Source organism: Rhinopithecus bieti, unplaced genomic scaffold (assembly GCF_001698545.2).
Source record: "Rhinopithecus bieti isolate Rb0 unplaced genomic scaffold, ASM169854v2 scaffold_26871, whole genome shotgun sequence".
In the NCBI taxonomy this organism is placed as follows: Eukaryota; Metazoa; Chordata; class Mammalia; order Primates; family Cercopithecidae; genus Rhinopithecus; species Rhinopithecus bieti.
This window is the reverse complement of record NW_016812402.1, coordinates 1916305-1929276: the sequence shown is the minus strand read 5'-3', so window position 1 is coordinate 1929276 and position 12972 is coordinate 1916305. Positions and strand designations below refer to the sequence as shown.

General features: G+C 38.1%; 1 protein-coding gene across 14 annotated transcripts in view; it reads right to left on the bottom strand.

Moving 5' to 3' along the window:
• Nucleotides 1-265: 265 nt before the first annotated feature.
• Nucleotides 266-12972, bottom strand: part of PANK1 (pantothenate kinase 1) — a 157514-nt gene continuing 144807 nt past the window's right edge. For all 14 annotated transcript variants that reach the window (XM_017896346.1, XM_017896337.1, XM_017896339.1 and 11 more), the window contains 4 exons: nt 10955-11131; nt 10336-10459; nt 5739-5864; nt 266-1722 (listed from right to left, as the gene is read on the bottom strand). In XM_017896346.1, the coding sequence (XP_017751835.1) occupies nt 1663-1722; nt 5739-5864; nt 10336-10459; nt 10955-11131 (487 nt within the window). In that variant the 3' untranslated portion in view covers nt 266-1662. The remainder of the gene's footprint in view (nt 1723-5738; nt 5865-10335; nt 10460-10954; nt 11132-12972) is intronic.

Sequence of the window (12972 nt, the reverse complement as noted above, 5' to 3'; positions counted from 1 at the left end):
TTTGGAATTAACAAATATAGCAGTGAGAGTTGGCATTAAGGAGTCACTTGTACAGAAACAATAAAGCTATATTTTAAAAATCTATGCATAGGGCTACAGCTTCACCTGAAGACACAGTGTTTTGGACCATACCACACTCATGGGAAAGCCTCCGATTTTGAAATGTAGAGTAGCAAAAAACACAACACACAGTCATTTCATGGTACAAAGCCGATACTATAAACATGAGAATTAAGAAATGAAAATAACATATACACTAAAAACATCACAACAGAAACAGGCTTTATTTCAACCAGACAAATGAGTTCTTCAATTAACATCAACTTCTTCAAGACTTGAAGATACGGAAATTAAAGACGGTGCTCAGAAGGCAGAGAAAGGAAGATTCATCCTGGAGTAATTGTTCTGTCCTTCAAGAATCCCTTTCAACAATAAGCTCAATACACAAGATCATGGGATCTCACGCATTCCGACATTTGTACGTGACCCTCATTTGAAAGTTACCCATCAGTCTTAATGAAATCTTTCAAAAAGAAAAAATATATAGATCAGTATAAATTATTTTAATTTTAGAAACTGAGATTGAAGTACAGTTTTAGTTTAAAATATTAAAATGAAAAAAACTTTAACATTATTAAAGATGTATTGTTACAAATTTCCTAGATATATACATGTACAAAACAAACAGATATTACTATCTGACACCTCAACCCATGACTTACGCTAAATCTCCTGATATGAACAATTAATCTACTGGGAGGCTTTTCCCAGTAAGTTCCAAACTTCTTGCACAAAGATTTGCTGCCATTCATATTCTGTGCATGGATGAGGACATTTCATCATAGACTATTTCAACTTAATATCACCTAGCATAAAATAAATCCAATGAAACACTATATTTATAAGGGATAAGACAAACTTGCCAGACTCATTAAATTCATTAACACATTCAGTCTTCTCTTCACGGGCATTTTCAAGAGCTTTAGATCTTGTGCTTAACTTTGTATTGAGCTGGTCAGCACCTTCATTGATATGAACAATTATGTCAAAGAAAGTTTACAGGTAGGGGAGGGAGATCATCTGAGGACAGAAACAGAGGGAAGGACTCTCTTTTTTCATAAGACAACTAAAACAGAAAAACAAGACCAAAAAGGGTAAACAAACAAATAACAAAAGTGTTCACAGTAAAACATGCCAGATTTGTAGTTTCATTTGAAACCAACAGCAAATCATGAAACGTCATGAAAAATATGAGTCAAGGTAAAATCTCCTAGAGTAATTACTAAATGAAGTTAAAATCACCACACTGATCAGTAAACCCCAGAAGAAAAATGAACAGCGCTTACATATCAGGTCCTTCTTAAACATCAAACAACTTTTCAAAGTTAATGCATACCATTGGTAGGTTTGGCCACGCTGCACCATTTTTTTAAAAAAATACAGTATACAGAAAAAAAACCTTTTATATTCCCCCGTTTTGAATCATTAGCTCAAAACCTAAGAGTAAAAGATCATCTGGAAGGATTTTAAATTATTTACAAATCCAGCAGGTTCATCTGCCATAATGGCTTGGTTTCCGTCCCAAAGCGACCTTCACCTTCTCCAGCAGCAATTTTTTAGTTCTCTGTCCTTTGGGGAGGCTGTTCCCTCCACTGCTCATCTCTACTTGTCATCGGTCATTTTGAACAGTTCCAACAGGGCCCCAACAGCTCCAAAATAACCCTATGAAAACAATACAAAACGATGATCTCTGAACTTTAGCCAAATACCTATTGTTTTTAATAATTCTAGGAATGCCATTAATGTAGATAAAAGAGAAATTTAAAACCTAAATTGTGCGTCACAAAACATGGCAGAATAATAACAACTATAATTTATTGGACACCTACTTATATATATTAAATAAATTCACATATGTAAGTGCTTAGAACTATGTCTGGCACATGTGTGCTAAGTGTGTGCTGGGGGTTGTTAGTATTATAACTATTTCATCTTTATCTTCATCATGGCAAAACTCTGATTATTATTTCACATATGAGAAATGGAAGGTAATAAATTAAATTACCCTTGCAGGGTCACAGGTCTTGTACCAGGGCTCAACACCAAATCTGTCTGACTTCAAAGTTATATTTCATGGGAGAAAACCCTAAACTTCCCTCAGTAGCTCTTGCATAGGCACTTAAATTAGTCCAAGCCTCACTTTGCCCATCTGTAAAATAAAAGACCATATGTCTATGAAAATGAAAGGAACTAAAAAAGATAGATTTGTAGAGAACTATGTGTTAGTTTGTTCAGGCTGCTATATATAACAAAGTACCCTAGACTGGGTGGCTTATAAACAATAGAAATTTGCTTCTCACAGTTCTAGAGGCCAGGAAGTCTAAAATCAAGGTGTCTAGTGAGGACCCATTCCTCATAGATAGCTGTCTTCACATTATAATCTCACATGGCTGGATTATGTGGTGGAAGGGGCAAGGGAGCTCTCTTAGACCTTTTTTATAAGGATGCTAATTCCATTCATGAAGGCTCAGCCCTCATGACCTAATCACCTCCCGAAGGCCATCTCCCAATACCATCACCTTGTAGATTAGGATTTCAACATACACATTTGAAGTTGGTCGGGGCACAAATAATCAGTCCACAACAATCTGTTTCCAAAAGGCAGGAGGCTCCATTCTTCTGGCACTTGCTGAACTCAATAGTTATAACTGCAGCAGTAGGTGTGAGTGTGGCAGGACGTGGACGGATCTTTGCTGCTGCTGCTGTCAGATCACATTTATTGAGGCCCCACTAATGCTAGAAGTGGTTCTAAGCACTTTACATGGATTTACTCATTTACCTATCACAATAACTCTATGAGAAAAATATGATAATTGCCCCTTTTTAAAAATGCTAAAACAGAAATGGACAGATGGAGTCATTGTCTAAGATCTCAAAGTCAGTAAAAGGCAGTGTTCTTAACTATCTGGCTAGATGGCATCTCTTAAGAGATGTTCTGTAACATTAGTTGAATGGATAAGAAATTAAGTGAGGACTCCTAAGGCCAGGGCAGGTGACCAGAAAGCCACCATACCAGTGCTTCTCAAAAGTTGTGTCTCCATAGTATTCTCTAGTAAGGCGAGCGTAAGCTACAGTGAATTTAAGAATGTAGAGAATTTTCTGAGGACCACATTATGAGGGTTACAAGAATATTCCATTTTCACTGGCCATAGAGACTGAGTTATGATATAGGGTAACAAACCAAAGCCAGAGTCCACAGAGGCTTAGGATTGTACAGGGTGATATAGGTGACTACATTTTTACCTATAGAAGTGGCTTTCCCCAAAAGGTTGGATTTTACTTCCTATCTTACCTAACTTCCCACGTGATGTTATAGAAGACTTTTTATCCCTGACAGTTTCCAGTCTTTAATAAAACAAAATACAGGCAGAGAGAGTTCAAAATAACTGTAAGTGCATTGGTAACTTCTTACATAAATAGCTCAATCTGAAGATGAGAACAAAATGGCACAGTAGTTATTCATTACAATTGAAACCCACAATACTAGCTCTCTCAATGTTTTTCTGCTGCAGTATACACAAGAGATTAGATACCTCCAGTGACAGCTCATTACTGCACTGCAGCACTGATTTTAAAGGTGACAGAGGAGGTGGAAGAGAGAACGGCTTTTGTTGTTGTTGTTTATATTATGGTAGAAACTCCAAGTAAGGGGGCCGGGATGGCTCACAACCGTAATCCTAGCACTGTGGGAGGCCGAGGCGGGCGGATTACCTGAGGTCGGGAGTTCGCGACCATCCTGGCCAATATGGTGAAACCCTCTACTAAAAATATGAAAATTAGTCTGGCGTGGTGGCGCACGTCTGTAATCCCGGCTACTTGGGAGGCTGAGGCACGAGAATTGCTTGAACTTGGGAGGCGGAGGTAGCAGTGAGCTGAGACTACGCCACTGCACTCCAGCCTGGGTGACAGAGGGAGACTCTGTCTCAAAAAAAAAGAAATTCCAAGTAAGGGACTCTGAATTTACTGACACTCTCCATTTCCTTTGTAAACAGGTTCACTAATGGTCACGTACACTGACCTCTTAAGGCCAACAGGCTACTCTTAGTCGCCCAGGCACTTCTGTTCTTACCAGCTGAGTTGCTTACTTGCCAAGAGTCAGTTGTGTTTATTCTTTTTTATTTTATTTTATTTTTTTTTGAGACGGAGTCTCGCTCTGTCGCCCAGACTGGAGCGCAGTGGCCGGATCTCAGCTCACTGCAAGCTCCGCCTCCCGGGTTCACGCCATTCTCCTGCCTCAGCCTCCTGAGTAGCTGGGACTACAGGCGCCCGCCACCTCGCCCGGCTAGTTTTTTGTATTTTTTGTAGAGACGGGGTTTCACCGGGTTAGCCAGGAGCTGTGTTTATTCTTAAATTTGTTTATGACAGGTTGATTGTAATGTAATAATCTAGTTTAACTATATACCACCTAATCAATAAAAAGAGCACAAATTGATGGTCAGTTCTATGAAAATCCAGTTAACTTCTTGAGAAATACTGAAAAAGATAGAAATAACTGCTGTCTACTTAGGTGGATGCCACAATGTGAAAGATAGAGAAAAAAATCTGTAAGAATTCTGCAACGAACTTGCTTCATAAGTATCTTTAACTTCTTAATCCACTTTAAGGAAACAAACTGGAAATCAAAGGAGGTGCATAATATTGTAGATTATGAAAGAAAGATAACCACAGGACTCCAATCGGCAGAAACCATGCTCAAAAATAGGTGTTGGTCTCACATCAAAAGATTGGTGAGTGCACATTTACACATTTTAAGGTATAATAAAATGTTTGAAGAAAGATTTTTTGAATGATTACTCATTTTATCTGACTTTAAAACTTTTAAAATGTTAGTATAAATTGACAACTTATAATCATATATTTATGGGGTACAAAGTGAGGTTATGATTTATGAATATAATGTGAAATAACTAAAGCAAGCTAATTAACATGCATATAACTTCAAATACTTAGATTTTTTTGGTGAGAACATTTGAAATTTACAAGTTTGAAATGTATGTTCCCATTTCTCCTACCCTCCAGCCTCTGTAACCACCATTCTACTCTCCGCTTCTATGAGTTTGATTGTTTTAGATTCCACAAATAAGTGAGAACATGCAGTATGTCTTCCTGTGTCTGGCTTATTTCACTTAGCATTATGTTTTCCAATTCCATCCATGTTGTTGCAAACTACATAATTTCTTTTTAAGTGCTGAATAGTATTCCATTGTGTATATGTACCACATTAAAAAAATCCATTCATCTGCTGATAGACACTTAGGATAATTCCGTAACCTGGTTACTGTGAGTAGTGCTGCAATAAACATGGGAGTGCAGACATCTCTTCGACATACTGATTTTAAATCTTTTGGGTAAATACTCAGAGGTAGAACTGCTCGATCATATGGTAATTTTATTTTTAGTTTTTTTGAAACTTCCATGCAGTTTTCTATAATGACTGTCCTAATTTACATTTCCAGTAACTTTTTAAAAAAATTAAATTAACCAACTACCAGTCCTGGTTGTTGGATAAGAACGCTTCCATTTAATATATACTTTTTTATTATCCTTTGTGTAAATGCAAAGTGTAAATGGCAACTTTTCTACTTGACCAATTTAAAAAACTAAGAGACCCGCTGATAGGTTAGCCAAACCAAAATATACTCCACATATGACAGTAAGTCTATGCAAGCTCAACCTACCTCATGTTCCAAAAACAGAGCTTTTAGTTGTCCTTTGGACCAAAAATCCATGGCATATGCTAGCAGCTTCATGGAGACCATATTGATTCTGAGAAAATTTCCAACAAACACAACTCTGTCTATATTCTGGAAAAAATGTTAAAGAAAACAATTGAATCATGGCATAAAAATAGGATTTGGCAAAGACCCAGTGTTACATATGTCTCTGTACAGAACCTTGAAGAGTAAATTTTCCTTGTTTTTTTGGTGGAATTATTTCTACATTGCCAAAATGAAGTTAAACCAACCTTATAGTACATTCCACAAGAACAAGAGGCTGAGATTTTTGTTGGGCAAGGCAGAAACTGATATTGGACTTATCTGCAGGTGTTATGTCAGACTGCCTTAGGTCTGACATGAAATTAAGCTCCCAAAACACACCCATATATACAATTTTAACTGGAGTTCAAGTTCAGCTAAATTTTCATGTGTAATACCTCAATCCCCCAACTTGTAGGTATAAAATACTCTTATAACCAACTCACAGATAAAATGGCTATGGTATGGTTTATTCGTGTAATGAATAATGCTCAATTTGCTCTCTGCTGGACACTGGAAATACAAAGAAGAAAGACTACTCAGTCTCTGCCCTCAGGATATATGGTGGAATATCCTGTTTGGTCAACAGATGAGTTAAAATATGATCGCAAAAAATACTCTATTTTTGTCATCATGGATGTGGCTCTGCATTCTGAACATACACTTATGAACATTCCTCTCCTATCCTGTTCATGCAGACATTCTTCAAATCCCATAAGCTTCCAGCTCCAGTGCACTCGTTATACTTCCCACTCCCCCAGATATTTCTTAAGCTCAAACCAGAGCTCAGCCTGTCTACCATGCAGAGGCTGCTCACCACTCACTCACTCACTCACTCAGAGCCAGTTGCTATGGTCACTCACTTATATCAAAGGCAAGAGAGTCTTTGAAGCTGGTATTATTTTCTGCTTAGTCTATCGAGAGTAATCACGGTCTGGGAACATTACCTTTTAACTGCCTCAAATTTTAACAATGAATGTTCATGAACCTATTAGCCACTGAAAATTTTCTGTGGGTGGAGGAGTGGAGGTAGTTTTAATAAATTTTCATTAAGAAAAAAAAAAACTAACCACAAATCACCCAAACTAAGAGGTGACAAGGAACACTCTAAGAAACTCAGGCTGAAAAGAAATTTAATTAAATTGAGGAGTTTTGCCCTTTCTCCCCAAACAAGGGAGTCCAAGAGAGGATTTGCTGAAAGCTCATTCCTGCATTACCCTAATAGAAAGTCAGAAGGAGTAGAAGTGGCATTAAAACTGGAAGAGCATTCCATGTTTCAGATAAATTCCAGGTGGGTCAAAGATGTTAAAAAAGAAAAAAAACAAAACAACAACAACAAAAAAAACGAAAGAAAAAAAGAAAGAAAGAAAAGAAAAGAGATTAGGGAAAATATGGAAGAATTGGAAAAAAATGTTGAAGTAGAAAATGCATAATAAAGGAAATCATTTCAAAATAATTGCTATATTTACTTTAAAAAGTTAAATTTACTTGGGGAAAAACATCACCACAAACAAATCCAAGTGGGAAGCAATAAATGGAAAATATTATCATACATTTCACATCAAATGGATTTGATACTTAATTAAGAGTTCCATAAATCAATAAGAAAAAAAGGCCAACAACCCAATAGAGTAATGAGTAAATAATATTAATAGTTAATCCCAAAATAAGGTATAATTTTTAACCTATTACATTGAAAAAAATAAAAAAGTTTGATAACTATCTGTGGAGAAACTTGTACCCTTATAACCCTGCTTGGTGGGAATATAAATTAGAACTACCTTTATGGAGGGAACTTTATATCTGTTAATATTACAATCAACATATCCTATGACTCAGCAAGTTCCCTTCTAGGAATTTATCCTATTTATATACTCATATATAGGCAAAATGATATGTGTGTATACATATATGTGTATGTATTATTATTATTTAAATACACAGTGAATATTTAAATAATAGTAAGAGACTAGAAAAACCTAAATATCATTAGGAAATTGAACAAATCAATAACAGCATATCTATATGTTAAAATGCCATAGGGCCGTTAAAAAGGAAGCAATTTAAAATATACTGATATGATCAATTTCAAGACGCATTACTACGTCAAAAGCAACAGGCAGTATTTTAGAGGTGCTTATTAAAACATATAGGGTAGATTGACATAATATCTTGGATTTGTTTTCTAGTATTTTAGCAAAAAAGAGGGAAGGAGGAGGAGAGAGGACCGGAGGGAGGAGGAAGACGAAAATAGAGAGAGAGAAAGCATGTGTTGTGAAGCCTTAATGATTGCAGAATCTGCATGGATGGATATATGGAGGTTCTTTATACTGTTCTCTCTCCTTTACATATGTTTATGCATCTTCTTAATAAAAAGCTGATAAAGCAAGATGTAGAATAGTATATGGAGGGTGAATTGTATAGCATATAATTATATTTCAATGAAACTATTATTTTGTAAAAAGAATGTTAAAGAGTTTGTTACCTTTAGAAAGATAAATGTATCCTACATTACATACAATATAAACAAAAGATATATTGTAATACATACAATAAAAACAAACAAAAAAACCCTAAAAACAATGGCAGCCTCTACTGAGGTTAACACTGACAGACAGAAGTGGAAATGGTGACTCACTTCCTTGTGTATCCTTCTAATGTCTTAGTAGTCTGTATTATGTGTTTGTATTATCTATTCAAAACTTTGAATCAGAAAATTTAAAATTGATGGGGAAGCATTTCACAGCATCTCAAGAATCACGGCAAAAATGTTTTAGATTTGGTAAATGTGGTGTCCCTCAATGAAATGGCTGAAATCAAAGGGTCTCAAATCAGTGACTCCAGAGAGCAAAGCAAGGACTGAGGGACTTGGTAGCTGCTCTCATGGGGAAATGCAACAATGCCAGTCACTGGCACGGCCACTGGGAGTCTGCACTGACTGGACACCCTCTGGGGGAGCCTTGGCCCCAAGGCAACTGGTGATTCCCTTCACTCATTCAGCCCCACAGAAACATATAAAATAGTTGCTCAAACCAGTGTATAACATGGCTACATTTTCAAATTGGCACTCTTGCTATACTCCACCAATCGATAATATTGAAATTGAAATCAAAAGTGAATAGTAAAGTCAGTTGCTCTCTCCCAAAGGGATTCTGATACCTGTGAAAAGACCTGCTGACCTGCCGGCTCACTGCAGCCAAAAGCACAAGAAGCTGGCTCTGCGGAAAGTAGGGGAAAGGGCATCTATTGCTCTGTGGGGCAAGAAGTGTTACCAGCTGACCTTTGAGAGCCCATAAGTACAGCCAGCTACACACATACTGGTTTTGGGGCTTGTTTCGTTACTTGGAAAAATTCCCTTTAAAGGTTAATGTCAAGAAATAAACTCTGTTACATTGAGTCCCAAGACTCAAGTGGACTTTGAAAAAACATCTCTGGAATGCTCTTTTCTCTGAGTATCAGCCTCCCATTTAAATTCCATCTGAACTGAGGGCTTCCAAAAAGGTATGTCCCTGATCTGCAGGCCAGTAACATACTGTGTTCAGTGTTATGCAAGGAGAGTGTGTCTTTTGTCAACCCAGAACTCAAACGCAGGGCTAACACCCATGTATCATAAAGACTGCCTCATACACTAACATTCAACTATTCAACTGGGAGGGGGCTCAAGGGGCTTTCTGAGTACCTATAATGTTCTATTTCTTGATCTGAGTGATGGCTATACAGGGGTGTTGTGTGGTGTAAATTCAACTGTAAGCTTATAATTTGAGCCTTCTTCTGTATGTATATCACCTCTCTATTAAAAGCTATATTTATAAAAACTCCATTACAGAGCTACTATGGTTCTTTAATACTCTCCTATGACCTGTTCCATGCCCCAAGTCTTCTTTCTTGTCTTTCTAATACACCTCAGTTTGAAGAGTTCTACTTTACACACCTTGTATTTCAGAAAAGGTTCAATTTTTTCCAAACAAACCTTGCAGTGCTTCAAAACATGTTAATAAAACTTTGTCTGTCACCAGCTCCACCCCTTTTTGTGCCTGGGGCTCTGGCTGGCCTTGGCTGTAGTAAGCTCTCTGTGCTTTGATAGCCCTGTACAATGCTGCTTGAACTCCATGCCACAAGGCAACACTGTAAAGAAGCTGAAAGCAGAGAGAATATCGAATATTGCAAGTCAAGCATTTTACCTGCAGTTATGTGCAAGGATGCTCAGACCTTTTCCTCACATTCCAGTGGACACATGGCAATAATGACGGTTACAGAGACTATGACATGGGTTGTAATTGTATCATGTTTCCACAGTTGAATGGTTTATCATTCATTATCATCCGGTGCCTTCTTAAAAATAAAGCATATATTCTTCCCCCTCCCCCAACACACACCCCTCTTGTTCTGTAAAGTGTGACTATAGTAAAGGGAAGCTTTCCTAAGGATATGCAGCTGTGTAAGAGTCAGCAGGTGCTGCACTGCCAAGATGATGTGTATGAATGACACACAGCTTTTGCCAGGTTGAGTAAGGCCTTACCTCATTCAAAGCACACATCCGAGCAATGGAGCCAATGTTGTTGGTGATGGTGACCAATGTGGCCCGGGCGAGGTCTTCCTTGCTGATGGAATCTCGCTTTTCTTTACTCATCATGTTGCCAAAGCTATGTTGGAAATATTAGCGAGAGTGTTCAAAATCGTCCTCAGGCAGGGCCCATCCTTCCACCAAAGTACTGTGGAAGGCTCTATGAGTAACTGTTCAAACTCAAGTGACCCAATTTTGCTACTATGGTTTATAAGCAGACAAGATTATAGTATGCATGGCTGACTGCCCTTTTCTTAATAGGGACAAAGTAGCATGTCCATTGATGGGGGAAAAAAATTTAATGCCTCTAGATATCTGGACAAGAATGAAACAGGTGAAACTATTGCAGTTTTCTAGAACCTTCTTTCAAAGTTGCCTTATTTTAAGAACAAGTATCAAGAGCTAAATATCTCAGTGCTTCATCAGGGGCAGGAGATCAAGTCTGAGCTCTGATACAACAGGTATCTGCACCAGGCTGGTGGATTGACATTTTAAAACATAACTTAGTGAATGGCCAGGGTGGAGAGGCTGCCTTGTGTGTAATCACTACTGCTCCTAGCTACTTAATCTCTACCTTGATGCTACAGCAGATCCTTGAAGGCCAAATCGTTCATAGTCTCCTCCGTAAATGTCCTTCACCAGCTTATCAACATTGGTGCTGTCGCCTTTAGCTGCCATTTCCAGAGCTTCTTCAAAGGTCTCACAACCAGTCAGCAAGCAACATAGGCCTAGGAATGTTCCACCTCCAAGACTGAAGGAACAATAAGGTTTATTTTTAAATTTTACTTTAAGATATGCCCATCCAGGTCCCCAACTACGCCAAGACTATTAATATGGGTGAATAAAAGCAGAGGAACAAAGGGGCACTTGAATTAAAGTGCTAGGGTGCAACAGAGCTTTAGGGTAGACTGGATATGAAAAGAGGGCAGAGACTAAAAATAAACATCAAGGAAAATTTGCCCCTAAATTTGAGAACAAAAGCAAAGAAAGACTCTCACTGATTTCTGTTGTGAGACCTTCACCTAACCACTAACCTGAGTGCTTTGTTCAGCCTTCCCACCTACGAAATGGGGCCAAATCATGATCTCTTCTATTTGGGTGGTCTGAAAGCAGCAAACAACCAAGAAATAACTCCTATTAAAAACCCATATGCAGCTGAATACAAATACCTAGAAAAAGAATTTGTGTGTACATAAAGCATAGTTCACAGCTATGAAGCCAAACCCTCTGATGACAAAACTGACCCAGGATTGTGCCAGGCGTGGCCAGTTTTAAAAGCTGTCTTTGACCTGACCTTGCTTCTCTAGCAGAGATAATCTCATTTAGCCTCCTTGAATATTTCTAGAAGGGAACCAGTGATCTGATACTGAATTTTTTTCTAGTAGACTCTCCAGAAGGTTTTTTAATATATTACTTACCACTCAATAGTAAAAAACAGTAACAAAGGTCATAAAGTGGTTCCAATGGTTGAACTACATTTAAAAACCTTTGACTTGTTTAGGGGGAAATTTCCTCTAAAATAGCCTAGACAAAATTAGAAAGTAATGACAGTAGCCAAGAATGAACTCAACTGTGTATTAATATCAAAGTTACCTAATGGAAAGAAAAGCAGATTCAGAGTAAAGTATTGCCAGTGAACTCCCAGCAGGAAAAGAAGCATTGATTCCTAAAGCTAATGGACATAGGTTTTTCTATTTCTTTACCATATAGAAGAGTAAATGAAGAAGAGCTGCTCACATCCATCTGTTCTGAAGCCCCAAGGAGCTACTAGCTTTGGAAATTCAATTTGTGTTTGAGCACTGGCTTTTACTTCTAAGAATAAAATCAATTTGGGATTAAGGTTATGTTTAATGTCAATAACTCTTTAACAAGAAGGTACAAAACTGTAGATAGGTACATAGTTCTTGAAGATGCATCTAAAACGAAACTGACTGGCTGTGGTGGCTTATGCCTGTAATCCCAGCACTTTGGGAGGCTGAGACAGGTGGATTACTTGAGGTCAGGAGTTTGAGACCAGCCTGGCCAACACGGTGAAACTCCGTTTCTATGAAAAATGCAAACATTAGCCAGGTGTGGTGGTTCATACCTGTAATCCAAGCCACTTGGGAAACTGAGGAAGGAGAATTGCTTGAACCCAGGAGGTGGAGGTTGCAGTGAGCCGGGATTGCGCCATTGCACTCCAGCCTGGGCGACAGACAGAGCGAGACTCCATCTCAAAAAATAATAAAATAAAATAAAATAGCGAAACTATGTGTAATATTCTTAAATTGTCATTTGTATAAAAATATACTTGATTGAGGCCAGGCGTGGAGGCTCATGCCTGTAATCCCAGCACTTTTGGAGGCCAAGGTGGGTGAATCACCTGAGGTCAGGAGTTTGAGATTAGCCTGGCCAACATGGTGAAACCCTGTCTCTACTAAAATATAAAATACAAAATTAGCCAGGCGTGGTGGCATGCACCTGTAATCCCAGCTACTCAGGAGGCTGAGGTGGGGGGATTACTTGTACCCTGGTGGAGATTGTAGTGAGCTGAGATTGCGCCACTGCACTCCAGCCTGGGTAACAGAGCCGGACTTCGTCTAAAGAAAAAAA